The sequence below is a fragment of the Streptopelia decaocto genome (assembly GCF_964273445.1).
Source record: "Streptopelia decaocto genome assembly, chromosome: 5".
Taxonomy (NCBI): Eukaryota; Metazoa; Chordata; class Aves; order Columbiformes; family Columbidae; genus Streptopelia; species Streptopelia decaocto.
In genome coordinates, this window is record NC_138659.1 from 26926230 (window position 1) to 26953728 (window position 27499).

General features: G+C 37.4%; 1 protein-coding gene across 1 annotated transcript; it reads right to left on the reverse strand.

Annotated features, from left to right (window-relative positions):
• Positions 1 to 98: 98 nt before the first annotated feature.
• On the reverse strand, positions 99 to 26398 carry DNAI3 (dynein axonemal intermediate chain 3; the record flags this gene model as incomplete). The annotated part of the gene is made up of 24 exons (XM_082053157.1): positions 99 to 119; positions 3910 to 3999; positions 4373 to 4424; positions 4546 to 4721; positions 5961 to 6052; positions 6459 to 6663; positions 7372 to 7502; positions 7895 to 7958; positions 8775 to 8875; positions 9147 to 9234; positions 10074 to 10209; positions 11588 to 11661; positions 13572 to 13700; positions 14399 to 14488; positions 14908 to 14997; positions 15101 to 15225; positions 16090 to 16280; positions 16914 to 17030; positions 17305 to 17504; positions 19015 to 19182; positions 20025 to 20129; positions 20676 to 20857; positions 25014 to 25052; positions 26314 to 26398. 24 exons carry the CDS (start codon positions 26396 to 26398, stop codon positions 99 to 101), a joined length of 2751 nt encoding a protein of 916 aa, XP_081909283.1.
• Between the last annotated feature and the right edge of the window lie 1101 nt (positions 26399 to 27499).

A 27499-nucleotide genomic window follows, 5' to 3' on the forward strand; every position in this document is an offset into this window, starting at 1 on the left:
GAGCCTGCAGGTGAGTGCAGAGAGCAGGTGTCCTCAGAGCCTATGGGCTTCAGGTGTGACCTCTGCTGCCCAGATAAAGAAACTGGCTGCAGATGCTCTCACAGAAGCAGTTCCAAGACCTGCAACAAAATCGCATACAAATCGTTATACCCAAGTATGGGTCAGTGGTGGCCATGTGCTGGGTTGGGTAGTGACCGAGAGTTTGTCGTCTGCAGGGAAAAGCAGAAATGCATCAGTAGGTCCGTGCAACTCTTTGCTGCCCAACGTTAAGGATATGATGCACTCAAATGCGTTCAGGAATAGACCAGGCCCATTAGTGGAGTTTCAGTCCATTGCTGTTTGTTTTTGTCCAAATGCTTCTCGGGTTTGTGACTGATCCAGCTGACACTGAATCGCTTTCTCTCTCTTTTTCAGCTTCCCAAAGTGGCTTATTGGAGCGTGCAAAAGCTGGGTAGGGATGGTGTGGAGCAGAAGGGGTGGCAGCGTGACCTCGGGTTGGCTTAAGCCACTGGGGACCTACATCCTCAGAAACTTCAGATCCGTCTTTCCCAAATGTGTAACGTGTGTTTATAAATGCACCAGACAAGAAATGTAGCTACAGCTACTCAGACATGTTCTAAAAATAGAGGGAAACGTCCGCAACAGAAGTAGATATTCAGGGGTTTTACAGAATAAATCTATAAATCTGATAAGCCAGAGATACATCTGGTATTTCTGCTGCCAGATCTTAATCCCTTCACCTTCCTCCCCATGCCAAGGTATGGGGCTTTCTTACCAGTAAAAATGTATTTTGATATAAGAAGCCTTTATCTCAAATGCTGGAGGTAGCAACAGTTGAAACGTGATTATTTGAGGTGAGGGGAGGACTGATGTTACACTTTAGTGTAACTACAATGCATTTGTTAAAATGTCATCCTGCTCAACGTATTAACTGTTTTCATTCTGTTTGACATTTTAGAGCCATGCAGGGAACGTATAATTTGTCTTAACAGCAAAATTTGCTAGGCAAAATTAACCTGTGAAACAGTCTGCCATGAGATAATGCAAAACCAACCCTACAGGTATTTGGATGCCTAGGATTGCACTGGAGAGGATAAAAGATCATGGTGGGATGTATGATCTCGTGTCTCTGGTGTTATTTGGAAACAGAGGTGAGGAGGAAAATGGCTCTCAGGAAAGCTGCTCCCTGTCCATTGGGGATTCCAGAGAACTTTGCCCTGGGGAGGAAGGGGGCTGATGAGCAGAGCTCTGATCCGCTGCCTCCTTGTCCTCACTGTTAGGAAAACCCCACTGAAATCTAGCTGTCATCTGGAATACTTTCTTAATCAAAACTCTCCAGAGTGCCTCTGTGGTGGGGAATGAGGCTCACATTGAGAGTGCTGTCTCTTCTGGGTTGTAGTGACAGAGCTACAGTGGAGGGGAGAGGGTTGGACTTTCCAGGTAAATTGTGACCATATGGTTGTCTTCAATGTATACATAGTTTGCTGCCCTGTTAATCAAAAACCTGTGGAAGGTGATCTGAGGTAGTGTTCTAACAAAGTCTAGGCCTGATAACAGAGAGCTGTACTCTTTAATTAGTCAGTTGTGGGATATTTACATAACCTGTACAGAGCAGGCTGCTAGTTCAATATTGATTTAGTAGAGGAGCTGTGTTCTCTTCCTGTTGGAGCTCTGACTGCAAACACTGCTGCAGGTGGTAGGGAGCAGGTGCTTGTTGAGTTTTCTTTAGTTTTAATTTAGAGGTAGTTTAATATGTGAGGCAAGGAATATTACTATAATATTTAAGCTTCAAACTAATAGATAAGAGACTTGTTCAAACTAAGTCCTATCCAGTGACACCAGACCTCTCTTAAATCTGACTAAAGTTCAATCAAAGTGGTAAGAGTATATGATGGGGAGATCATGACTGTAGAAAATCGAAGGGTCCTGTTATTAACATTGCCTAAAATCAATTTGCCATGTTTATTTTGGAACACAGGAGGCTCACAGTGCTCCTGTTTTGTATTTGGCTACGTTTTACTCTGATGAAGCAGAGCACTGGAGTTGGCTATCGCTTGTCAGCTGAAGATCCTCTCTGCAAATCCCGTGTGTCAGTTGTTTTTTGTGCTTTGGTGTCTACTGTGACCATATGGACATTTGTTTGACAGAAGTCTCTGACCCTCAAACAGTTTGGTGAGTCATGGAAAGAGTGAACTCACCCGTATAGAGTTTAATCTGTCCTCCTCTGATAGATTTAATTTCCGCGTGACAGGCTCTGCTCAGTTATGTGGTGTTTGACCTGGCTATTGAAACTGAGCAACCAGCAGAGCACTGCTTATGAAAGAGTCATCTCTGTGGATGGAGGACAAACGTTAATATTAATGAGCTGTTACTCATTTACACTGGTAAATATTAAAACTTCTGTATAACACCATTAGATCCCTCTCAAGAATAATTGTCTTTTTACAGAAATGCACACATGCAACAGCCACGGTGTGCTTGGCAAAAGCTTTTTGTTCTAAATAATACTGATTTCTTCAAGGGAACAATGTATTTTAATGGCTTTGGTTTTCTGTTTGTAAGCATTTGTCAGGCTTAAGTAGCAATCGTTTTCTAATCTGATGATAAATGGAAGTGGTTCAGCCTGCAAAATTTGAGGGGTTTATGAATAGTGTGGTCAGATCTAGGCTTTTGGTACAGCAGTCCCTGAAATTTGTTTAGTAATTTATACGGTCCCCCCTTAGTGCATCAACATATGGATTTGACAGAAATGCAAGGGGTTGCCCTATCATTTACATGTAGTAAGTAATAAATAGAAGACTTAATAGCATGCAGAATATTTGTTGTGGCTGCATTTAAGGGAATAAACCAGGTTGCTGTTGTTGAGGGACCACTGATGCTGACTATTCCTTGCAAGAGCACTATATGATGCCTTTTGAGCATTGTAGCCATCTTCTTGAGATGGACCCTCCTGCAGCAGTGATGGCCACGTCTTCCCTGCTGTAATCCAGGTGACTGCACATGCTATTTGGGGAAACAATAGCTTGTGGAAGTTTTAGTGACTAAAGCTAGCTAATGATGAAATCATCTTTAGTGAAAAAAATATCTTTGTTCTTATGCTTTATGAGCTTCAATGGCTCATTGGTTTATAAGAAGAATTCAGGGTCTGGCTGTGATCTTTAAATCACTTTGGTGAGGGTGGAGCTTTTGCATGAGGAATTGTTCCTTTCATCTCCTGTGTTATTGTGATTGTTGTAGCCATCAGAGGTATCAGTGTGCCTGTGTGCCCTCCTCTTCCCCAGCAGCTTCTTAGGGACGTGGGGCTGCACAAGTCCCAGGTGAGCGTCCTTCTCTCAGGAGTGCTTTTTGTCACCATATCTCCAGAGCAGGAAATGTTCTGGGTATCTCAAAAAAAACCCTACTTCTTGTCCCTAAGTTTTCAGGAGGAGTGTAAATACTTTGGGGATGATGGAGGAGGAGCTTGCTGGGGCTGAGCAGCAGAATTTGGATGGCCTGTGTGAATGTAACTACTGGAGTAGAACGGCTTCCCCTCTGGTGGAATGTAGATTGGAGGGTGAATACGGGCCTTTTGGATGATCGGCTGAGTTGTGTTTAAGTTTTTTACAGGGTATGGAGCTCTGAGAGACACAGAACCTCAAAAACGACTATTTCAACAGGTAGAATGTTCATTATATCTGTATTAATGAAAGACAGAGGTGGAAGTGTGCCCAAAGCTGTTGTTCTCTAACCACATTGTGAGTGAACAAATGGATAAAGTTAAAGAAACAATCTCTAACTGCAGGATCTTTATTTCTGACGCTAAAGATGTTCTGCTGAAATAAAGAGGTCCTGAAACAAAAAGCTCACTGGTTCTAAAGCTGGTAATGGGCTCTAGGTATCTAATGAGGAAAGTATTTGTTGTCTGTTTACTAGTACTAAATCTGCTAATATCTGTTTCTCCAGGGCCAGAAACATGGCGTAGTCTGCATTTTCTTGCTCCTCCATCTCTTCTTTTGTTTTCTATAGAGCAGTCATACTCTGAAGAAAAAACACAGACAATAACGTGCTGTTAAGCTTTGAAACCTGAAAGCATTCCCATTGCTTTCTAGTGGATAGTATCAGTGCTATTACAAATTAATGAAAATAGGCAACAACTAGGGCTACATAAACGGAATTGTTATTTCCTTGGTTGATTAGTTGCTCTTATTAAACCATTTACAAAAGAATGGATAGGCAAAATCCTTATGTGAATAAAGAATGGAAGGCTGGAGTCTCTCCTTGCTTGAAGGAGCAATGCTCATAGAGAAGTTGCTAAAGCCTACGTTTTAGAAAGAGCAATTGACACAAAAAGAAAAGCAAATTCACAGTTGTTAAATGTCCACAATGCTCTTACAGGAGTTGCACTTAACCAAGAGCTGAACTCAGGTAAACTAGGACCATCAATTCTACTCCAAACAATTGTAAATATGAAATAAGGAGCTGCTAAGCTATTCTGATTATGATGATCCTGATTTTTTTAAATAATATGGGAAATCCTGCCTAGCAAAACAGGTGCATTTTTAAGACCCAAAGAAACAAAAAGTTTTCTTCATTCCAATTATAACATACTGTTTTCTCCCTCTGTGCCTCCAGCTTGATTTCAATTCTGTTTTGGCTTGAAGCTCTTGATATTCTTGAAACTCTTGTTCACAGTAGTTCAGGTATTTGACTTCTCTTTCAAAATAATCAAGTATGGTGTCATGCTGTTAACACAATGACAAACAAGGGTCATTACACACCCAAAGACACAGAATTATTTCTGATGATCCTAAACAGTATAATTAATCTGTATTGGGAATATCGATATCTCTAGTTATCTGAATAATTTGCAGCAAAACAATATAAGATGGGGGTTGAAACCAATTGATTCTGGATACAAATATACATGGGGTTAAATATTTTTTATGACACTGACTCTGAGTATATCATCCTTCAGGACTTCCATTAGTCTCTACAAAAACATTTTTCAGTGAATACTTCAGTTAGAATGAACATAATCTAAATATTAGTGACCGCTCCTGGGTTAAAAATTCTGTGCTTTAGTGTAGTTCCAAAACACACATAATCTGAGCAGAAGCAATGTGTTTCCTCATGTCATAGCACTTAGCTCCTGCCTTGCTTTGGTGAGGTTACTTTTACTAAAATGAGGCTGCTGACCTGCTGCTATATTGCTCCATGCACACAGCAAACCTTTATGGGATATTTATAAACTATTTAAGTGTATACATAACTTAAAATTGGGGTTGGACAGCAAGACAATGTTGCAATGTAAAAATGACAGACTAGGTAGCAGGTAAGACTGCTGGAGTGGATGAGATGAAAACACTAGTTTGATTTTTGACTGGGAGATGGGGGGGAAAGAACAACTGAAAATGTGAAAATAAAGAAAAATTAAAACTGTTTCCATTGCTCCCATGGCCCTTAGGCACAGGTAGTCCTTATTGCAGAAGAGAATGAATAAGGGGTAATGTTAGTAATAGTCTGCAAAATGTGCTTTAACTAAGCTAGAACCAAATACTAAGACATGTAAATCAAAGTAACAAATTTACAGGAGGAAAACTCATGCAGATGCAAACAAAAAGGTGTAAAGAAAGAGAAACTCAGTATATTTACAGTATCATGCACTATATAGCATTGTTTCAGTGCATGAAACCAGGTGTCGTTTTATGCATGTGGCAAAAAACGCTGAACTCTTTACTGTTCTCATGTAGCTGGGTGTGAGCAGTGGAATTCTGCCAGCTGTCACCCAGGTTTCCTTTAGGTGTCTCCAATCTGAGCTCCACACAAAGTCAGCTTTGTGACAGGTGATTTTTGTAGAATATAGCCATACTGATCAGAAATTAATTGCCACCATTTGAAGGCAGGTTTTTCCAGGCAGGCCTGTTTCTGTGTTGGTATTTCAGGATACAGTGTCACAGAGATGGATAAATATTCTTACCAACCTCATTCGCTGAAGGCTGACTTAGTGTCTGACAGATTTCCAAAACATGCAGTACGCCAAGATCATCAGAAACAGCTAAAAAATGCTGGTTTGCTGAAAGACATTTGACAAGAAACATACAAACAATCTAAATTCCACAGTAACACATACCTCCACCCAAACATGAGCTACAGAGAGTTCACTTTTGTTGTGGTCTTTTTGGTTTGTTGTTAACTGCAGCAAAAGGCAGCGCCATTGCTCTCCTGTTTTCTTGACAAATGAAATTCCCCTTAATGTTTGTCTTTTCAAACTTTTTAAAAATTAAATATTTTCAGTTGCTTAATGCCATGGTACTACACTTAGAACTGATGTATGTATTTTTGGATATACAGTGCAGTGTTAAATTAGTGGAGGTATGTATTTATTCTATAAGAGGCTCTGTAACAAGATTAGTGTGCCCTGGAGTCAGGCCATTTTGCAAACAGGGTGACGCAGTAAAATGCAATCACCATCTACATACGTGAGGCAATCCAGGGGCTGATGAAAGTGATCATTGATTCAGAGACGTGCTGGAACTGAGATGGCTCATATGTTTTCTTTAGTAAGTCCCAAATATCTATATTTCCATCATCTCTGCAAATGAAGAAAACTCCTGGTCTTGTTAAGGACCATTTTCCTGCAGTGTATCTTCCTGCAGAGCAGCTTGAGTGAAGGATTGGTCCATTCTTGATTATTTTTTTTTAAAAAAAAACAAAAACACAAAAAACCAAAACAATAAAAGATAGACCCAACAATCAAACAGTACTATCCATTCACTACTTGAAATCTCCTGTCGTGTAGGAACATTCGCAATTTCAATGATCCTATTACAAAAATTGTATCAATGGCAAAATTGGTATCACCTTCTGCAGATAAAGAGAATTGTAGGGAAGTACAAAAACCTGATATCTCACCTGAAGTCTATTAAGGTAATCTGTCTATCTGCTGTCAAAATCTGTGGTCTACAGATTTTGCCAGGTGCAGCTAACCTGGATTCCTACATGAGAGGAACTGTAAAAAAACCCAGCATTTCTTTATCTTCACAGGATTAAGAGACTGTGTCCTCAGTGTGAGTTCTTCAGACCTGTTTATCACACATTGCCTTTATTCTTGGTTTCCGTAGCAACAGAAATAATTTATTGAGAAGCTAGTTTGCAAGGTTGGAATTAAATAAGGTCACTTCATTTGTTCTGTAAAAGGCAAGTTTCCAAAGCCATTTCTAAAATAGTTTTCTGATGTCAAGAAAAAGGAAAATATTTTCATATACCTGATTTATTTCTAAGCTATGAAGCTTTGTGACTTACAAACATGTCTGAAAATACAGTCTCTGAAGCTATTATAGTTCTGTTTTGTAAATATATAAATTATTTTGCAGTTGTGTTAAAGTAACTTACTGTAACCCCTTCTTTCCAAATGGCAAAAGTTTGTCCTCCAACACTTAGAATTATGTCTTTAAAAAATGGAGATCTCTGGAGACTGTCAATAGTTTCAGTGTGGATGGTGTATTTCTGCATGTGCTTCTGACCTAATGAAATGAAAAAGGCAGTTGCTTGTAACTGGTGATCATCTTCACGATGGGAGTTACACAGGATGAAACCAGCACAGGCTCCAAAGACACCAGCCTCATTATTTGGCTCACAAGGTATAGAAATTGCAATTGCCACAGTTCTAGTCACTTCCATGATTTTTGCCAATAGGGACATAGCAATGCAGCTGTGACACTGCAGAGGGTTTTTGCTGTTCTGTCATGAGAGCTGAACTGCTTGAGCTTTGGGGGTACTGCTAAATCCTGGTGTCATCAGCGGAATAGACTATAACAGATGAGCAAGAACTTTAAAAGGACAGAGTATAGGTACAAATATTTTAAAGTTAGTGGTACATTAAGGTTTAAACAGGTATTGAGAAACTTGAACTTACTAATTTGCTTTTCTGAGTCACTATCAATTTCCACTTTCCAGTCAGAATAAACAATATCTCCATCCTGTGATGCCAGAAAAATCAAGTAAATGCTGATGTTAGAGCTTGGTGGCTTATAACAAAGTGACTTATTTTTAAGCTGGAACTTAATTATAACCATCATTAAATAATTTCTGAGTGAATTAAAACCTAAATTTGCAGCCAATGACTGAAAAAAACATGAAAAATTTTGATCACTGTTTTTCAGTTATGTATTGCCAAAACAGCTCTTAATTTCCTTGATGTATTTCAGCAGGCCTTCCTGCAGAATTAGCTGCTCCATATTCACAGTTTATGCTTTGCTCCAGTCTTTGGGGAAAAGGTGACTAGAAGCAAAAAGGTAGCTAGAAGCTAAACTTTCATTTCCATATGAACCTGAAAGTGGGAACATTTTTGGAATTTTAGATACGTGGGGTAGGTAAAGAGCTATGAATAGCTGGGGCTTCCTGAAGTAGAAATAAGTTGTGAAGGAGTCCGTGTTATAAGTGTTTTCGCCTGGCATTTGGGGAAACAATAAAAAATATTACTAATCTTACGGGTTCAGGAATAAGGAAATACTGTTTAGTTCCTGATAGCAGAAAGTCAAATTCGACATATTTTGGAAATGTCTTCTAATTCTGCCCTTGAAGTAAGGGTTCATAATCTACCAAATATTGGAGGGTTTAAAATTATTTTAAGCATGTAGCTAAATGCATTAAAACGGGAGTAAAATGTGGCATGTCCAGATAGATCTTTTTAGTTAACTCCTGAAGAAAACATGTGTGAAAATACTGTTTTATTTTCCAGTCTTTCAGATATCTTGGAATAATATTTTCACTAGTAATCTATTATTTTCACTTACTTCAGTTCCAACAAGAAGGCTGGCGGAGATACTCTCTAGCACTTTCACATTTTTGCTTGAAGTGCTCCTCTCTCTATACAGGCTCTGCTTGGCAGGTACATCTAGTGTGTAAGGTACAGAACTGCTCTTTTTGTATTCAATACATGTACACATCCTTGTAGTCAACATGTGTCGCACTTTGAATACCAGTATCTCTGAGAAATCTTTTTCCCCCGATGAATTCAGCTACACAACATTTTGTTGCTCAGCTTTCATTATGTATTATATATACTGAAATATATACTGTTGCTCAGCTTTCATTATGTATTATATATACTGAAATATAAGCTTATTAAAAACATTTTCCCCAATATGGTGTAATAAAAATATTACCTGAGGTTTTGTACCGACAATGCAGTTCCCTGAAATTAAATCTAACGGGACTGTACTCTGCATTGGTATCATTTTCACACAGGTTTATCTGTTCAGAAAAAAAAGCATTTGCTGACTCATTTTGTCAGATCTTTGAGGTACAAGACTAAATGACTTTCTGCTGTAATGAAGCAGGTCTTTGTAGTTTCTTTGTAATACTCCATTAACAGTATTTGCTGCCTCATGGGCAAACACAGAGAAAATGTAAAGCTGTGGTTCCTCTTGTGTTAAGCTTTCCATTTAAGGATTTTGCCATGTTTCTAGCAAAATAACCATTCCAGTGGTCATGCTGATTCAACAACTGTACCAGCTGCAGCTATTCTGAGCAGCACAGATCAGCAGGTCCAAAATTATACATATATGTGTGTGTATATATATATACATATATATAATAATAAATAAATAAATATAAAAACAAATATATATATATTTACCTAACAGATTACTGAAAGGATTTTTTTACCTAACGTTATTTTTTTCACAAACTGCTATGACCGTTTTCATCAGACTCACTGTTGGGTTGCCAGTAATTATGGTTCTGTTGACCATGGCCCTGTTTCACAGTTTGGGAGCCCCTGAGATGGCACAGCAGTTAAAAAGGCTGACAGGAACTTACACTCTTAATACAACTACTTTTGCACTTACTGCAGTTTTTAAGAAACAGTTATGCTGTTTCTTGTGAGTTAGCTTTTCAAAATGTGTTTTATTGAACTCTTGGAATAACATTGAAGATTTTCATTTCATAATCATAAATAAATTCACAAGGAACTCACAATTTACTGGAGAAAAAAAATAAAGAGTTGTTGAGCAAAATAAAACATTCCTATGGAATTTTGATCATATCTACACTTTGGTTTGATCCTTCTGTGCTATAATTGTCTACAGTACCTTTACGAGAGGTTTCCAGCAGACATCTAGATGCTTAGAAGTATCTGGAACATCAAAGGGCATACCAAAAATGTCCTCCTCTTTTAATTTCTCAGATGAAGGTTTCATGGCTGGATTATTCCAAAATAATATTGAGCTGCAAAACGATTGTATAATGTTATTCCCTGTTTCTATGTCAGTCAGATGCAGGTTTCCATACATTTTAAAGTTGCTTTTTTTTTTTTTTTTTTTTTTTTTTTTTTTTTAGCTTTTCATCTTCTAACTTAACATAGCAGACAAATGCTAGATACTTAATTGCTTCCTTTGTAAATTATGGCATATATTCCTTTTTTCAGCGTTTCATCAATTCTTACCTATACCAAAGCAGCAAGAGAGCATCCATACAGTTTGCTTATGGGAAGCTACTGGGTGAGGTTCCTGGCACTACCTGGATGAAATTCCCGAAGGCTACGAGAACTGGACAGAAGAACTCTGTAGCAGGTAGTCTAGTAATTCAAATGGAACCTGATTCCCAGTTCTCGTGCGTAACAATTCATTTGCTGACATTCAAGGCAAACAGTTTCACTCACTTAAATCTGTCATCTTGTCAGAGTTTTCAGCCCTCTGATTGTTCCTGTTGCTCTACTCTGGTTGTTCATTCACACATTCAATATAGACAATGATAATTTTCCTCATTACTGACATCTCTCCCTTTTCTATCAGGAGTTGCTCAGGGACCCGTGCTATTCAAGGATGACATTACAGTGACTTCCCTGCTCTTACTTTGGATGAATACTTTTAATCTGGAGCCCTAGTGTGTGAGTAGTTTAAATTATTTCTTCCACGTGCATTAGTTGCATTACACTGTAAACCTATTATCAATTGCATTTTCAATTATTCTTCTAACTTAATTCTTGGAAATCTTCTCTGTATTTGATTAGGGAAAATAACTTCATATCATTACCACATTCTGGTCTCTCTGACCCTCCCTTTGATGTAACTTGCAAATACATGGTTGATCCCAGCCTTGAAGCCTTAAGCCTTTTGCCATCATGAAAGCAAAGTCTTTCACACAGGATAATATTTGGTCATAACCATCATGACTATCCAGTCCACAAAAGAGGATTTTCATACAGAATAATTTTTCCAGCTAAGTCTCCAAGTTTAAATATTGTTTACGGTATTTCTGTGACCTCAAAATCTTTAACAGCTTTTTGTGGAAGTTACAAAATCAATGTAAAGTGTTGGGGTATGGCTCTGCAGACCAACGTATGTGTGATCAACAGTCTTAAAGTATAAGTAGAATATAAAGCTATACACATCAGGTTTTTCAGTTAGGGAACCCTTAATGCTGTTTTGGTAAAGGGCTTAAGTGGCCAAGAACTTGATATGCATGTCTTCTGCATACAGAATTTCAGCTCTTCAGGACAGGCTGATAGGAATCCAGAAGTGCGCTAGTTAAATCACTGAACATGCTCCATAAAGCTTTCCAAAGGGAACTGGAAGATGCCTCATAGGGTAGGTATTGTATATACCAATCAGGAGAGCAGGTTACAAGCTGCACAAAATTTTCAGCTCTGTTTTCAGAAGTTGCGTCCATTTGGTTTTCCTAAAAATAACAGTAAAAATAATTACAGAGGGAGAAGATGATGAGAGACAAAAACTATACTCTGCTAAGTAAGTACTTCAACATATAAAGTGGGCTTCTCAAAACTAAGTAACTGTTTCTGCTTGGTTAAGGTTTGAAAATTAGGACTTACTAACTTGTAGATATAAAGTCAAGCTATTTTACAAACGCACGTCAAGTGAACTGATACTGGCTTTGCCTCCTAAATACCTAAAATTCTAAATTAAGTAAGCAGGATAAACAGTTGCTGGAACCACTGAAAGTCAGGCTCTCTTTAAGTTGCCATGTTTGTAACATTTTCATCCAGCTTAACCAAAGATCAAATCATTGATAGATTTATCTCAAACATTTAAGTGTGGTGGGGGAATGTCTCTTTGCCAAGTTTACACCATGGGTCATCTCTCTTAAATTATTACTCAGCTAGACCACACTGCAGAATGGTAGTGGTGCCTTCAAATGTTTATTACTAACAGTTTAACTTGTGTATGTGGGGTTCTGCAGGTTTTATAGTACTTACCATTTACCAAGAGTTATTGTCTTATACCAAATTTATTTTAATTTATTCAGAAAAATAAAGAAAATATGTCAGAGGGAGGGGAACAAGTGATTATAGGCTATGCCCTGACCCAATACAATTTCCGGTATATGCAAAACATATATATTTTGGCTGAAACTATACTTATCAACCATGTGGCAAAGTTTCAGCTACCATTTTTTTTTTTCTTTTTAGGACAAATCCTACTCTTATTTTGATTCATGAGTTGCCTACCTGGAGTCCAAATTATAGTCTCACAACTGTGCAAAGCTGAATTAGGTTCTGGATATAACTTTGAATATTTTTTCATTGATATGTAATAACAAAGTGCTGATTTTCGGAACAGTGCCATAAAACCCACAATGCTGTGCAAATGCTGACACACATTGCCACATTCCGTGTTTATATAACAAAAAGTATGTGCTAGTACTTGTTGCTGAATATTGAGAAAGTGATTCCTTTGTCAGTGTTATTTATCAAGCATGGGTTTCCTGTATCTGTTATCCCAGATGAACATAAAAACAGCTTTCTGAGCCTAAACCTTGGCCAATAAAAACTCCACCCAAACAACCAAACCCACAACAACATTCTGCTGTCCAATCCCTTTCTTCATGTTTATATCTGGTACCAATTCGTATCCATGGGTACGACTGTAGCATAATGTAATAATGAACAGCTGCATCAGCGTTCTTGTTATGATACATGTGCACCCTTTTCCCCACTTTTCTGGTAATGTTGCTAAGGACTGCACTATTTATGAAGTCTTAAAAAATTGTTTTCAAATAAAACATAAACCTTTTAAAGATCATGTGTAGTATTTTGATAGTAAAAGAGCATCCAATACTCATGTAATAGTGTTAGACCCTTTAACTATGTAGACTCTAAGTACTATGGAGCTTTAACACCATCAGAGAAAATGTAAATTTTGAGTACACAGGCAGTACCTAGAAGAATTAACATAACTACAATAACACAATTCTTGGGTGCCTAGATATTTAGGTAATTGAAATTATTTCTCTGAATTCTTCTTGGAAGGCTAGATTGCTCGTAATAGAAATTCAATATATTTTAGATATGGAAGGCTTATTGTAATTTTGAATTACAATTTTCAGTAAAGGCACAGATTTTTTTTTTCCCAGTATAAGCAGATTCATATCACATTGAGAACACAGCACAGTTGTAAAGCACAATGAACAGGACAAGTGGCACTGGACTATTTAATATTTAGAAAATGCAGTGAGAAATAATGAAGGCTATTATAAATAATTGAATCTTTAATATTTTAGTTTACACTATTATTTCTGAAGTAGATTAGGAAAACAATAAAAAGAAAAAAAAAGTGAATCTTTAAACTCACCTCGGAATAATCTGGTAGCCAATGTATATCTGTTACTGGTCTTTCATGACTATCTGGTATGGAAGAGACTACACAACATCTCACTAGGGGTGGCTCTGTGCTACTGTGCTGGACTTGCATACGTGATGGCTAGAAATGTTTTAAAAAGAGATATCTTAGTGTATTTCCAAAACACAAGAGTAGATCTGTCAAAGAAAAAAGGTTATTTTACATACTGTGAATGCTTATTCACATATTTCAGATCAGTTTATAGAACTAATACCTTCCCTTTGGTAAAAAAATGGAAAGCATCAAAACAGGTCTTTGGATATGAAGCTCTAAAAAGGATTCCAACGTGCCTCCACAGGCACACACATATTCACTTAAGTTATTAGTTATTAAATTATTAGTTCTGCTCTTAGGTCTCTGTTCTGCTTATCCCCTTTATAGTCGCCTTCCACTGAAACCTGCTTCTCATCTTCCAAGCTAACTTTTTTCTGTCCATAAACTTCCAGAATCATTGTCAATATTTTATCCAGCAACAAATGCTCTATGTATTTGATAGGCTTCATAAACCAAGAGTGAGTATATGCTGGTGCCCATTAAAGAACAGTCTTATTGAAGCCAGAGTCTGCAGAAAATACAGTAAAACTATTTAAGCTGGACCAATCAGGTAGAAATTATATTGTGATAATGGGTTTATTTCATGAACTCATCAGGTTTCTTATCCTTTCTAGTCTCTCATTGCAAAGATGATCTACTCCTCTGTTTGAGTTAGGACACCTTCACCCATTTTTCCCCACAGACATATAGATGCACTGCTATTTATCTAAAATGGAAGCATTCACCATGCTAACAGCTGTTATCTCAGCTCCATCAGCAACAGGCTTTACATTTTGCAGCTTTTCTTCATGTTGAGAAACATCCCACAGTACAACCTACAATGAGAAATTAGTATATTACAAATTATTTCATCCTTTATATTAATACACATTTCTTCAAATACAATTCTTGAAGGTTTGGGGAAAAATAAGAAATTCACTCTCTGCTCTAGAGTTTATGAAGTGTTTAAAGTATTGTCACTTCAGTCTGATGCAATCAGCTGAAAGGCTACACTTGTCTTTATAGCTTGAACTATTTATCAGTACTACAAAGAAGCATCGTACAGTAATGGCTCAACTACGGGATAACCAGGCATAACTTCAGTACAGAATCAGGGAATTTCTGTGACTCCCTGACATCGGTATTGTGACACTATGTGTTATTACAGATGCTGAGTACATCCCTCCACCCTTATTTTTACACTGTAAGAAAATACATAAATATCCTATTTTATTCTTAAACAGAGAATTAATACTTGTCCATTGATGCAGCCACCAGCAATGATACTGGGATCACTTGGACTGAACTGAAAGCAGCAAATGTCTTCAGGACACTCCAACACTAACTAGAAAGAAGAAAAACAAAGTAGTTGAGAAATGCAGTCACATTAACTGTCTGTTCTCTTGTTATTTAAACACTTGGCATATTTAAAAGTCCTGATTAAATACCTGAGGGTGGATAGGGTCAAAAGAACACCAAAAAAGTACTACTGGCTGCTGCAGCAATGATTTATCAGAAAGGTTAACTTGCTCTTCATAAGACAGCCGCCCTCTTGCTGACACGGCTATAATCCCTGATTGAGAGAGATTAATTTTCTCAGAAGAGACAATTCAAGTTTCAACATGCTGTTAATTATTGTGACTTACATTTGTACTTTCTGAATACAGTGGGGAAAAAAAAAAAAAGAAAAAAATCCCGACATATAAATATATTTTTCTTTTTGTAGATCAAAATAGAGGAAATTATTTTTATTACTTAAAATCAAGTTATTTAACAATGAGACATAAAACCTAAGTTCTGCCACTACTCTTTAATGGTGTAATACTACACCTGAGATGATGTGACAGGCATATAGTCCTGGTCATCCATCATGAAATCAAATCTTTTGTAGTCAAGTTAACTTCGTACACAGGCTGCAGTGTTGGCTATTAGTATGCTGTGCAGTTAGGACATTTATATAGAACTTAATTGTGCCTGTAAGCCTGACTGTGTAGAGCAACACTCTATGGCAGGGAGCAGGAGGAGACATTCAGTGTGCCTGGTGATGTCCATGTCCCGTTGTGGCTGTGACATTCCTCACAAGTATTGTGCACGCTACAAGACCAGCTGTGGGGAGAAGAGCAGGGGTGTGCAGGGCCACCAGCAGGACCTGGCGCCATGTCAGCTCCGCTGAGATGAGCCTCAGAAGGGAGAAATTGCCCTTTACTGTCATCTTCAACTCTACATTGGCGTGAGGGACTTTACGTGTCCTGTCTGAAATCTACAAAGAATTTATCTGGCTCATTTTTTACTTTGTCTCAAATCATCAGTTCAGACAGACATACTAAATGAGTTTTGATTTGATTTTTAAATTTAAAAGCTGATAATTATACGAAAGATGCATGTTTTATATAATTCATGTCATTCAAGTCTCAAATCAGCATTTTAACCACATTACCAGAAATGGTTGGATGCCAGCAAATGCAGCTAATAGTCCTGTCCTTGAAGTAGTGTAGATCTGTAAATGATTGGTATGCTTTAAGATAAACATCTGGCTTGCCACCAGAACTGCTTTCCTCTTCTGTTAGGGCCTTCCAGTCATCAAAAAAAGCATTCATAATTTCATTTTGCTGCAATGCAATTTCCATTCTGTTTTGTGAAAAGAACAGTTAACACTTTCAATAATCCAGATGTGACTACTCAGCAATAGGATTACAAATATGTCTGTAAAGAGGCAGCTTTTATTTTACACAAAATTATGACCACAATAGTGAAAAAAAAAAAAGTATTAATTCCTCAGTGATGCATCACTGTAAGTAAACCCTCTTCTATTTAAATATAATTAATCGTACCAATAATTTAAGTTCTGTATGGATCAAGTACAGTGCAGTTGTCCAATTCATGTGCACAAAGCATCGGTAAGTGGGACTTGTCCCACGACTAAGGGCTGTAGGACACCATCTCCGCCCTTCTGCATAAGCCTCTGCTTGAGTGAGCAGTGTTTGCTTGCTCGGAAAGATGTATCGCTATCAACTTCAGCAGTTCAAATATCTATTTAAACCAACATTCATATTTGTATGGCATAGAATTTATAGAAATTTTCATAGAAACAACTTGATATTTGTTAATATTAAAATAATAATTAAAAAAAAGTTTACAGATACAAGCAAACAAACAAAATCAGTATTTGACCAGACAACCGGTCCACTCAGACAAGAGTTCTTGCATGTATTCTGTATAATTTCAGGTAGCCTTAAATGTGTATTGCTGCAGTAATTTTACCTTAAATGTACTGATGTAAGAAATTCCTTCAGCTTCCCAGATGACAGACTCTCTTCTTTTTCTTCATTTGACAATTCTATAGGAAAATACTGTGTGGCTGCATTTTTTGGATAGGTCCTAACCAATTGGAGTAAATTTGAATGTGAGTACATATAGAAACAATTTCAAAGACAGAAACCCATGTAATGTGTAAAATTAAAAGCTAAGTATATTCCGTTTTTTCTAGAAACTCTTTGGAAAAGAGCAAAAGAAGAAAGATGCGACCTGTTCTCTTAATCAGTTTGTAACTCAGTCACTCCAGAAGAGTTGAGTTAATTTACATAACCTTAGTTGAGATCAGAAACAGTGCATAGGTTAATAAATAAGCTGATAGAAATTTTCTCACACTTACCATGTTGTCTGAGTAATAGCTTCTCTAAGTTTTGGAACCATTTGTATGCCCACATCTTTTTCGAGCATTTTAATACTGAAAGATTTGTCTTGATAGGACATACATTCAAGGTAACTGTCTTTTACATGTGAAGCGTTCTTATCAGTAAATGTAATTGGTGCACCGAACTTCCTGCGTACTCGAGAAATCCTATACTTAATCTGGAAAAGAGATATTTCTGTAGTTAGCAGAGGAGAAAGTTTTTTGAAGGTTCATTCTGTAAAATGGCAGCATTTATGTAATTGTGGATTTTGTTCTATTCACGATTTCTGTGCTGAGTTTACCTATATTTCTGCATTTTGAAAATCTGAAGTGCTCATATAAATAACCTACATATGTAACAGAAGACAGGTTTGTATTTATGAAACAAGAAGTTGCCTTTAGGTAACGTTTTGGGTTACTGCTAGTAGAATAAGTGAATTACAGTTTCTAATTCATGCAGTATCAAAACCACACCTGTGATTAAATGATTGATTTGCAGGAGGTCTTGTGTGATACTGCATTGGATTTCCAAGACCTAGGACTTTTCAGCCCTTCCCTCTTAGTGCAATTTGCCACTCTGGGTGAGGTATTTCCATTTCCCTTGAAGTGCCTGGGGAGAGAAAAGTACCCCCAAGAGGACCCACAAAAATTTGAATGAGGAGTTTCCTTATATGGAGAACTCAGAAGGAAGAAGGGATGTGGCTTGTCTTCTGCCCTCAAAGAGAGGCAGACATTTGATTTCAGGTGGTAGAGAGGTATTTCTTTGTCCTGGATTCACAGCCAAGTACTTTTTCCAGCACCTCCCAAAGAAGCAGAAGGGAAGGCAGCTGAGAATAGTTCTGAGTGGACCTTGCCAGCAAGGTAGAGTACAGAATACTCAGACTGTGAATGTAGGTTAAATTAGCTTTAGAGCAATCAGACACCCTTCTAAGTATAAGCAGGATGTCCAGTTGCTGAGAACTATCAAAATGTAGCCAGTCTTCTCCGAACAGGGATTTAGGTATCGAGTAAAAATCACTGATTGGTAGTTAAATGCTTGGAGGTGCACCACACATTACAAGTTAGGTGACAGCTGTGAGTGGATCTACTTTTTGCACGTATAATTTCTCAGTATAATCTGTAGGTGTAGTTAATCAAGTATGTCCCTCAGTAAAGTCAGCTTGTAGTACCTATAGTTGAAAACATTGATTCCGAAGTAGAGAGGCCTTAAAGGTGCTGTGTGTGACTTAAATGCCATTCATATAGTGAAGCAGAGTTCACTGGGCTCCATGGAGATAGAACTAGGTCCTTAGAATATAATTACAATGATTCAACTTCTAATCTGGCCAGATAGTAAATTGAGCAAAAAGTGGCAGAGATACTAATGACCAAAGATGATCAGGACTTTTGAATTTACAGCTTAAAAAGCAGATATGTCCAATGTAGTCTCACGTGCCTTATTTGCAGGATTAAAGAGAACAGAGTTGTTTAAAAAAAAGTTTCTTCAGCAGTTTCAGTTTTTGTTAAAAGTTGAGCTATTTCTCTACTTTATTTTTCTCTATTTCTCTCTTTTTTTTTTTTTTGTTTTCTTAGAAGACCCCCAGGAAAACTAGGATTTCAACTTGCAGTTTTCTGACTGTTTTTGTTAAGGAACTTAAAATAATTTTTAAATAATATTTGTTCGTATGGTTAACATCTGTTGATTCTGACCTTTGTAACAGTCTCTTTAACAGACTCCTCTTCCACTTCCTTCTCACTGCCAAGAGAAACCCAAGGTTTGTGGACAGGAGGCTTATAAGGCTGGACTTCCAGGGTTTCCTCTTCACTTTCTTCTTCTTTTTCATCGTCGTCTTTTTTTTCTTCTACAGTTTCTGGAGGCTGTGACATCAAACAGTGAGAAATGGCAATTAAAAAAAAAAATGTTAGTGAAATGTAAGTATTGACTAGAAACCCATTTTTTTCAGCCCTTATTCACATATTCTTCTGCCTCTCTACACAGTGTTGCTGGGTACAATTGGGTTAGGTCCCATTCATTCATTTATGCATTAGAATTCTCCAATAAATGTTACACATTTAACTACTAAAGACAGACTGTCTTTAAAGTAAATCATGGTTATAAAACAAGAATTTATAGTGATTTTCTACATTAGGCCCTCCTGCCTGGAATTACAATTTGCTTTTCTATTACTTGTTACTTCTCCTGATGCTGGGTGACAACAAACTCACCTTGAAAATTTGTATAATCTACCCATAAACCTCTCCTATGATGCAAAGCACAAGGGGAAATTTTCTGTGCATCTGGAGTTATTCAGAACTCAATAACATTTTAAAGTATTATTTGAATAACATATAGATACATATTGTGAAAAATAATATTTATTTGAAGATGCCCAATATATTGTAATCTTCTGGTTTTATGTCTGTCTTAGAAACCTGGGTGTTGGCAGAGGAAATGAATGCTTTTGCAGCAATAGGGGTTATACTGGACCTCTGAAGCAAACTACAAAAATTTTATTCAGTTTTTCTCAGTATAAAAGATATTTTTACAGTGATAAAGGTATTTTTCCAGTATCAGACTAACCTGTAGAGAAACATTCTGGCATGACAAGCCCATCAGATGCTTATGAATACAGTACCATTCCTGAAGTACATGTATGAGACAAGACTCTGAAGTATTTTCATAGGGAGAACAATGCTGTGGTGTACTTGGATTTTCTTACCTTCAGAAGGTTTTCCTTGGCTTCCTCAGAAGCAACCAAGTAAAAATTCTGTCCATACTGGAACTTTGCATCAAAAACTACCAGAAGTTCTTCCCCTGGATATTCCTATTATAAGTAAAACAATTAGTGGAAAACTGAAAGCAAATAACATACAAAACAGACATAAACCTGTGACTGGCAAAGCTACCACTAGTGTAGATTCAGTATCTTTGGTTAATCTTGTGGTCCTAACAGAGAATTCCTTGTGCTAATTGAAAATAACAGATTAATTTGATTTTGTAATAAAAATATGCCTGGGACAAAACTAATCTTTTCATACAGAGAACAGAAAATTGACTGGTTTAATGATTCTCAATAAAAAGGCTGTGAATTAGAGGAAGCCAAAATATATGAAGCTCTGCCAGTGCATAGAATCAAAACGAATAATATTTATATACTTTTAGCATATTTTCAATCTGAAGTTAGTTAAAAAAATAGCACATGGTGATCCATGAGAAACTTTGAGTTGACAGTGGTCTGTGACCTATATAGCCTTCAGATATTACAGCATTAGTGTATTTACAGAGTCAAACAAGGACAGGCTTTATCATTGAAAGAATATGCACTCTGAGAGCACAAAGCCTTAAAGTGAGAATGAAATAAGCTACGTACTAGGATAACTTTTTTGACAGGGTGGAAGTCAGAAACTGTAGCTCTTGTTTTCAGGTCCTGAATGATGTCCTCTTTTTTAATAAGTTTGAAACAATTTTCTTCTGTGACATCTTCATCAGCTCGGCAATTAAAAATTTCTTGGGTCTTTGTAGTAAAAACTAAAGGAAAGATTTCTGGGTGACCTGTGAAAGAAAGCAAAACTGTTTGATAAACAAATATCAGAGTATTGTGTGAACATAACCATACACTTAGATTCTGGGTCTTTACCGTTGCCTAGCAGAATGCCTTTGAATCTCTCAGCTTAGTTTTTGCTGGTTTGGAAGGCATGGAATATAAATGATATTACATTTTGTTAATCTCAGAAAAGACTCTATCTAACATTTTCTGTTTAATGAATACATTATTCCTAGTATGAGGGGTTTTTCCTCTTGATCAACAGGTGATTAAGAGCTTTAGTGAAGAGTCATGAATGGACATTAAGAACACAACTGCATGGCTCTGATTTAAGAGAATGCTTGAATAAATATACTGTAGTCCTTTCTTGTAGAGTGGTGTCATATTAAGCCAATGTTTAATCTAGATGAGGCTTCAATACCCTCCCAAATAAGGATGCTTTTCTGATTTTGGACTTTCATCTTCCTCTCATCGAATTCAGAGTCCAGTTGCGTCTATTTCTCTCTAAGTAAGTGAGACTAAAGCAAGGCTGCTAAGATTCAAGCCAGATGTTTGTTTTCAGCTTTGCTGGAGAATATGTGGTTGTTGTTTTCTACACACATGACCTCTTAGCTTGTTCTGAATTAATATGGATGAAGCTATTTCTTATCCTAACTCCAGTACTGTTACCCTCACTGGTTTCAGTGAGGCTGGGTGCCGTTTGTGACCCACCAACTGCGCTTTGCAAACACTCAATCTGAAGATAATACACTATACTTCTTGTAAAGTGTGAGTCAGCTGTCTGTACGTGACACTGGTCCTTCCCATAGTACACGTTCTGCCTTCCAGCTTATGCAACAGCTATACGTGACTGAGATCACTATAGGCCCAGCTAGCCGAATCCTGCCATCCGAGAGACTCTTTTCTTCCTTTGCAATGCTGCCATGACGAGCAGGCTTGTGCTCTGTGTCTCAGCTTTCGGGTAAGGACATTCTTCTTAAAGGCCGGTACTTTTGTCTGAGAAGGCTTGCAAATGTTCACTTTGAATGTTCATCTTTTCAATAAACTGGAAAGTGTAAGAGATTCAGGGACATGTATACATGGGATTTTTATGTACTGACATGAGATGGCTTTTGTGATAATAGCTAATATTTTCTATCATCTTTGTTTCATTATCTTTTCTTAGTTTGAATTATTTAACATTTTATGGTTTCCCAGCACCTGTGGTATTTTTCTCTCTGTGTATGCCTTAAATTAAAGTTGGTATATCTAAAATGATTATGTTGACCAGCTGGTTCAGCATGTTTTAAGAAGCCATCTCTAACCTAAGCCAACAAGGACTGACAAAGTGATAAATCCTCCTTAATCTCTATCATTCGGGAAGCTAAATCTCTGCATAAGCCTAACACATAACACATAATGTTTGACGAATCTGACGTTTATCCTTTAAAATCTTTCAGTGCTGCTCATCCAATGCATCTACTCTGCTATAGTCATCCAGTAACACTGACTAAATGCATGATATTTCTGGTATACCCTTCATTATACCAGGTATGATTTACTTAGTATTCAGTAGTTATTTTGTAGTGTACACAATCCATTGGTAGCATGCAGCCCATTAGTTCATTTTCTTCACAAATTGTGGTCAATATTGTACCACTTTCCTTTTTGATATCTCCGAGATTTCCAGGATTTCTCTGTGGATGCTTCCAAAAATACATAATCATAGGGATGTTGATTGGGAAATACTTCTGAAAGTCATCTGGTCCAAACTCACGGTTGGTAACACCAGACCAACTCAGGTCTTGTTTATCTTCTGGAGTCCCTGTGCTTGCCTTTCTGACATCTATTCTCTGTACATAATAAGGCAAAGACCTAGATTCTTCTTTTGCTTATCAATTTGGCTATGAGACCAGGTGCAGAAAAAAGTGTTTATTCCAGGATAATTTGAAACATTTAGTCCTTTTAAGTAACTGCAAAAGTTGATCTGCAGTGCTCCCAGGTCACCCTAGCCAAGGGTGTGATGCCTCATTGGGATGTCATGGGGAAGCAGACTCAAACCCTAGTACAAACTGCAACACTGCAGATATACTTTACTTTTTGATATATTGGAGGAAAAAAAACTAGACCTCCTTTTGCAAATGAAATTCCATAGGATAGAAAGAGGATAGAAACCCAGAGCTGCACACCAAACCAGAATGCAACTTCCCTCCTCTGCCGTGCACAGCTGGCTCACAGGACAGAACAGACAGGAGAGTAAAGGAACAAGAAATTTGTACATATCCCAGTCTTCAGAGTAGGTTATGTGGCTCATGCAATTAGGGGGATGAAACCTACAGAAAATTTATAAACGTAATTTGCTGATTCTTATGTTTGTTTGTGTTCATAATATTATTCCTATGGCTCAAATAACTATTTAAGTAAGCTCAAACAATTAATTTTATTTTTATTTTTAGATACACCAGAAGTCCTAACCAGGAGTGACTGGTGTTTATTCAAGAAGCTTGTATGATGTTATTTTTAAAATGCTGAATCACAAATGCTAATGCTAAAAAAAAAAAAGTCTTTCAAAGATATGTAGGCTTCAATATCAAATGAAACAATACACGCATGCATTAAAGTTAAGCAAAAATACAATAGGCATTGTTATGAGAGGAGCAGAGTAGGACAGATACTCTAAGTGTATTTTTTTCAATGCTTTATTGCTGTAAGTCCATGTGTAGAAACAAAGTAATGATCAGAATTAAAATATGCACATTGTTTTAGTCTAAAGGACTGAAATTCTATATTATGGAATAGTAAAAAAGATTCTCTACTATAGAATGTACATAATAGAGATATATCTATCTATATAGTAAATATAGACTATAAATAATAGATTCTATACTATAACATGAGCAGCATTGTTTTTTCTAGTAGTAAATTGTACTGATTTGTAACACTCAACAGTTCTTAATGTTATAAGCCCTTCACAAAGGACCAAGAAGCTCTAAGAGAGGCAGACACACTTGCAGGTCTTACGCTGAGGAGACACCATGCAGACACTTTAAATCCTGCAGAGACAGTGGGCTGCACACAGCAACTTTATTTTCCTGCTTTTAAAAACAGGTTTCTAGCAAGATTAGATACTACAGCTCTAACCTTACTTGCCACTAGGTGGAGGTAAAATTCTCTTTTACTGACAAAACGAAGTATGTCCAGAAACACAAAAAAACCCCGTATTTCCTTTTAAGTAACACTTTCATAATCTGAGGGATCACTTACTGTCCACTTTCATTAACTGCAGCTTAGGCATTTTGTTGATGCTAATCAGAGTGCAATTTTCACTTCCACATGAGTGCTCAAAGGGTTATGGAGGAAGACAAGTGATTTATGATATCTTAAAAAATTACCTAGTTTGTGTATTCCTAGTTTTCCCCATTGTTTTAGCTTTCGGCAACAAAAGCCGTAGTGCTAAAAGCCAATTAATGAGATAACCCTTTGGGTTGTTCCGATAAAGCACAGATCAGGTCAGAAGAAAATCCAACCAGAAATGTGGAAAAAAAAAAAAAAGTTTGGTGTGTAAGAAAAAAGAAAATATTTCAATTCAAATAATTCCATACTTCAGGTCTGAACTGCAGCCACACTTAAAACTGCACTTTTCTTGTATATAAGGCAAAAGAAATGCTTGATATCTTGTGACTTTTAAATGACAGATTTTTCCCCTACAAAGCAAAAGATGTTAATCAACATCTATTGATAACTATGATTAAAAACTGCAAGTGATATGCTAAAATCATCTTCTCTTCAGATTTCATGATGATTTGACAAAGATCAAAGATTAAAATAATGATAAAAATACTTCAAGTTTTTCTTTCAATTGCTTAACTGTTACTAAATGCCAACATTTTGCACCCTGTAATTATGTTGTGATGCTTTTTATTTCCCCTCATCCCAGCTACTCTCAACACAAGACAGAAACATCTTCTCCAAACGCATACCTGTTTCAGCATTCCTTGCTGCGCTGCCTGCTACTCAGAGTGCTACTGTAAGCACTGCTGTAATAGCTGCATTTCTTCATACTTCCTAATTTTTCTCATTCATTAAAAAATCTTTTATTTCCCTGGCACTAGTAACATTGAAGCTTCAAAATGGTTAAAGTATTCCAAAGCTTTTACCTTAAAGCCCAGTCATCATAGCACTTACCTATACTAGCCATAGAAAGATCAACTTCATCATTTTTATCTGAAATGTAATGACATGATGTTATCAGTAATTTTTCTTCCTAACAAAGTAACCATAAATATACAGTTCTTTCCTTGTTCAGGCAATATTTATAATCTCTCAATAGATATAAAACTAAGCTCTGAAGAAAAAACAAAACTAATTTCTATCCTGTTCAAATTTAATGCAAGAAATGAGTGAAGCCTTTTAGAACAGGTCTGTATCTTCAGGATGCGTTAGCCTATTTTGAAACTCATTTTTATTCTGAGCAGGTGTTCTGCACAAGACAGAAGCTGTAAGAAATTGGTCATCTTGTGCTGCACGCTGCAGTTTCCGTGGTTGAAAAGGGCACGGGCTGCCACTTGCCAGCACCTGCTGGGGCAGTTTCCATGCAAACCATGCCCTGCGAGGAGGGGACAGATGGGACAGGTTTGCTGGCACCACAGGCTGGTGTGCTGACAGGGGCAGGGGGTGCAGGCTCGCTCTGGGTGCCAGGGTGCTGAGAGAGGGTCTGCAGACCCAGCAGCGAGGCAGGGCAGGAGAGACCAGCGCTGACGTGCAGAGTGTTCTCTGCGGCACAACAGCTATTAATCAGCTGGGGGGGGGGGGAAAGGTGATTAAGGGGAAGGTGGCTGTCATGGCAGAAAAAATAATCCATGAAACAAAACAAAGAAAACCCAAGCGAGAGTGCATTCCCACCTTTTCTGAGAACGTGCATTAATCACTGGAAAAAATATTTATATATAGCAAAGGCTCATTAGCCTTACACTCCATTAACTTTACGCTTTATAAATGATGTGAGACAGTATCTCAGCATACCTCAGAAAAAAATGCAATAAAATGCACTGCAAAATGAAACTGTGAGAGTCTAGTAAATATTGTACATTTATTTACAATGCGATCCTGAGCACTTGAACTCCTGTTTCTGGGGGCACCTCTCTTTGCCTGATGTTCCCTCCCTGGACTTTTAGCTTTTGTGAATCTCACCACTTAATACATATAAGCTTCACAATTTCCCATTCAATACTGTTATTACAACACCATAAACTATTACATCTAAAGTACCCAGACAAAGAGTAAATATTGCAATATAGCTTTGTTGTGTTCCACATATTGGTTACAAAACCATAATCAGTAACTGTAGGTGTCTCAGTTATTTATATGAAATAGCATATTCTAATTTATCTCATGCTTACTTAAATGTATTGGCCCAAAACAGTTAAGGTAGCTGTCACATGAGACCAGATTACTGTTTGTTTCATTGCTGTTGTACCTTACGTACCGAGCTCTGTTTGTTTTCCTTTTGAGGATTCCTTAGCTTTTTTTCCACCTTTCTGTTTCTTTGCTGAGGTTTTTTTCGAGGACATCTTTTTAGATTTCTCTAGAGAAAGATACACACCATCAATAAACTTAAAACAGGCAACCGAATGTACCATGTATAAGTGAAAATTTGGTCCATGACTTTATGTAGTTTATCTTTATAGTAATATTTTCATACGCAGGCAAAAGGTATGTTCCATAATTTTAAATCATAAATTTTTATTATATGTAAGAGTACTTCTTCTGTATATATGTAATACGTACATATGTAATATGTACTTTTTCTGTCCTAGGTGATTAAATATGGAAACTGATTACCCCAAAGGTTGAGTTAGAACAGAAAGCTAAGGAACTGGGCTACAGTGGGAAGAGTGCAGGTGAAAGTTCTCCAAATGTAAATATTTGTCCCAATATCCTTAGGTGTAAATTATTACTCAGCTGCACAAAGCATTTCTGTGCTTTTCTGTTTCCAGTTCATTTTTCAGTGTAGCTCTGTGGGGGGCAAACTTGGAAAGAAGCTGTACGCGTAATTACATGTAGCAGCCACGAAGCTGGAGACGATGCTGTACAGGAGGCTGCTCTTGTTTCATTTACTTTCCTTATTCCCAATATCTAGGATAAAATGAACAGCTGGGAAAGGCCAAGCTCCATTGCAGAGCCGGACAGAGCAGGCAGCACGCTGCCACCAAAGGCACTGCCAGCACCATCATGTGGAAAGTGCACACACAGCAGGCGACGAAACAACTAAGTCGGGATGGCCCAAATTCTGTTGGAAGTGTTAATGTTATTATTGAACAGCTGGAGGCATTCAGCTGGGATAAAAACAATGGGACCTTCAGTTTGCTTGTGTCCTCCCTCTTCCATGTTCCCACCTTTTATCAAGACTATAAACTGACTGGGAGAGGAACCATTTTGTAAACGTCTACAAAGCACCTGTGGTGTTTGGATGCTATTATAATTTTAACATAACAAGAGGAAAGCAGATGCACTTATAAGACAGAGAGATGACACCTTCAAGAACTGTGTCAGGACATAACTATCTCTGATGAACTCTTACAGGAGCTACAGCCTCTCTGCCTGCACATGTGAACAGCCCATTCACTGTCAAGATGCTTAAGGTGAAAAGGTGGGTTTATAAAATACATGTT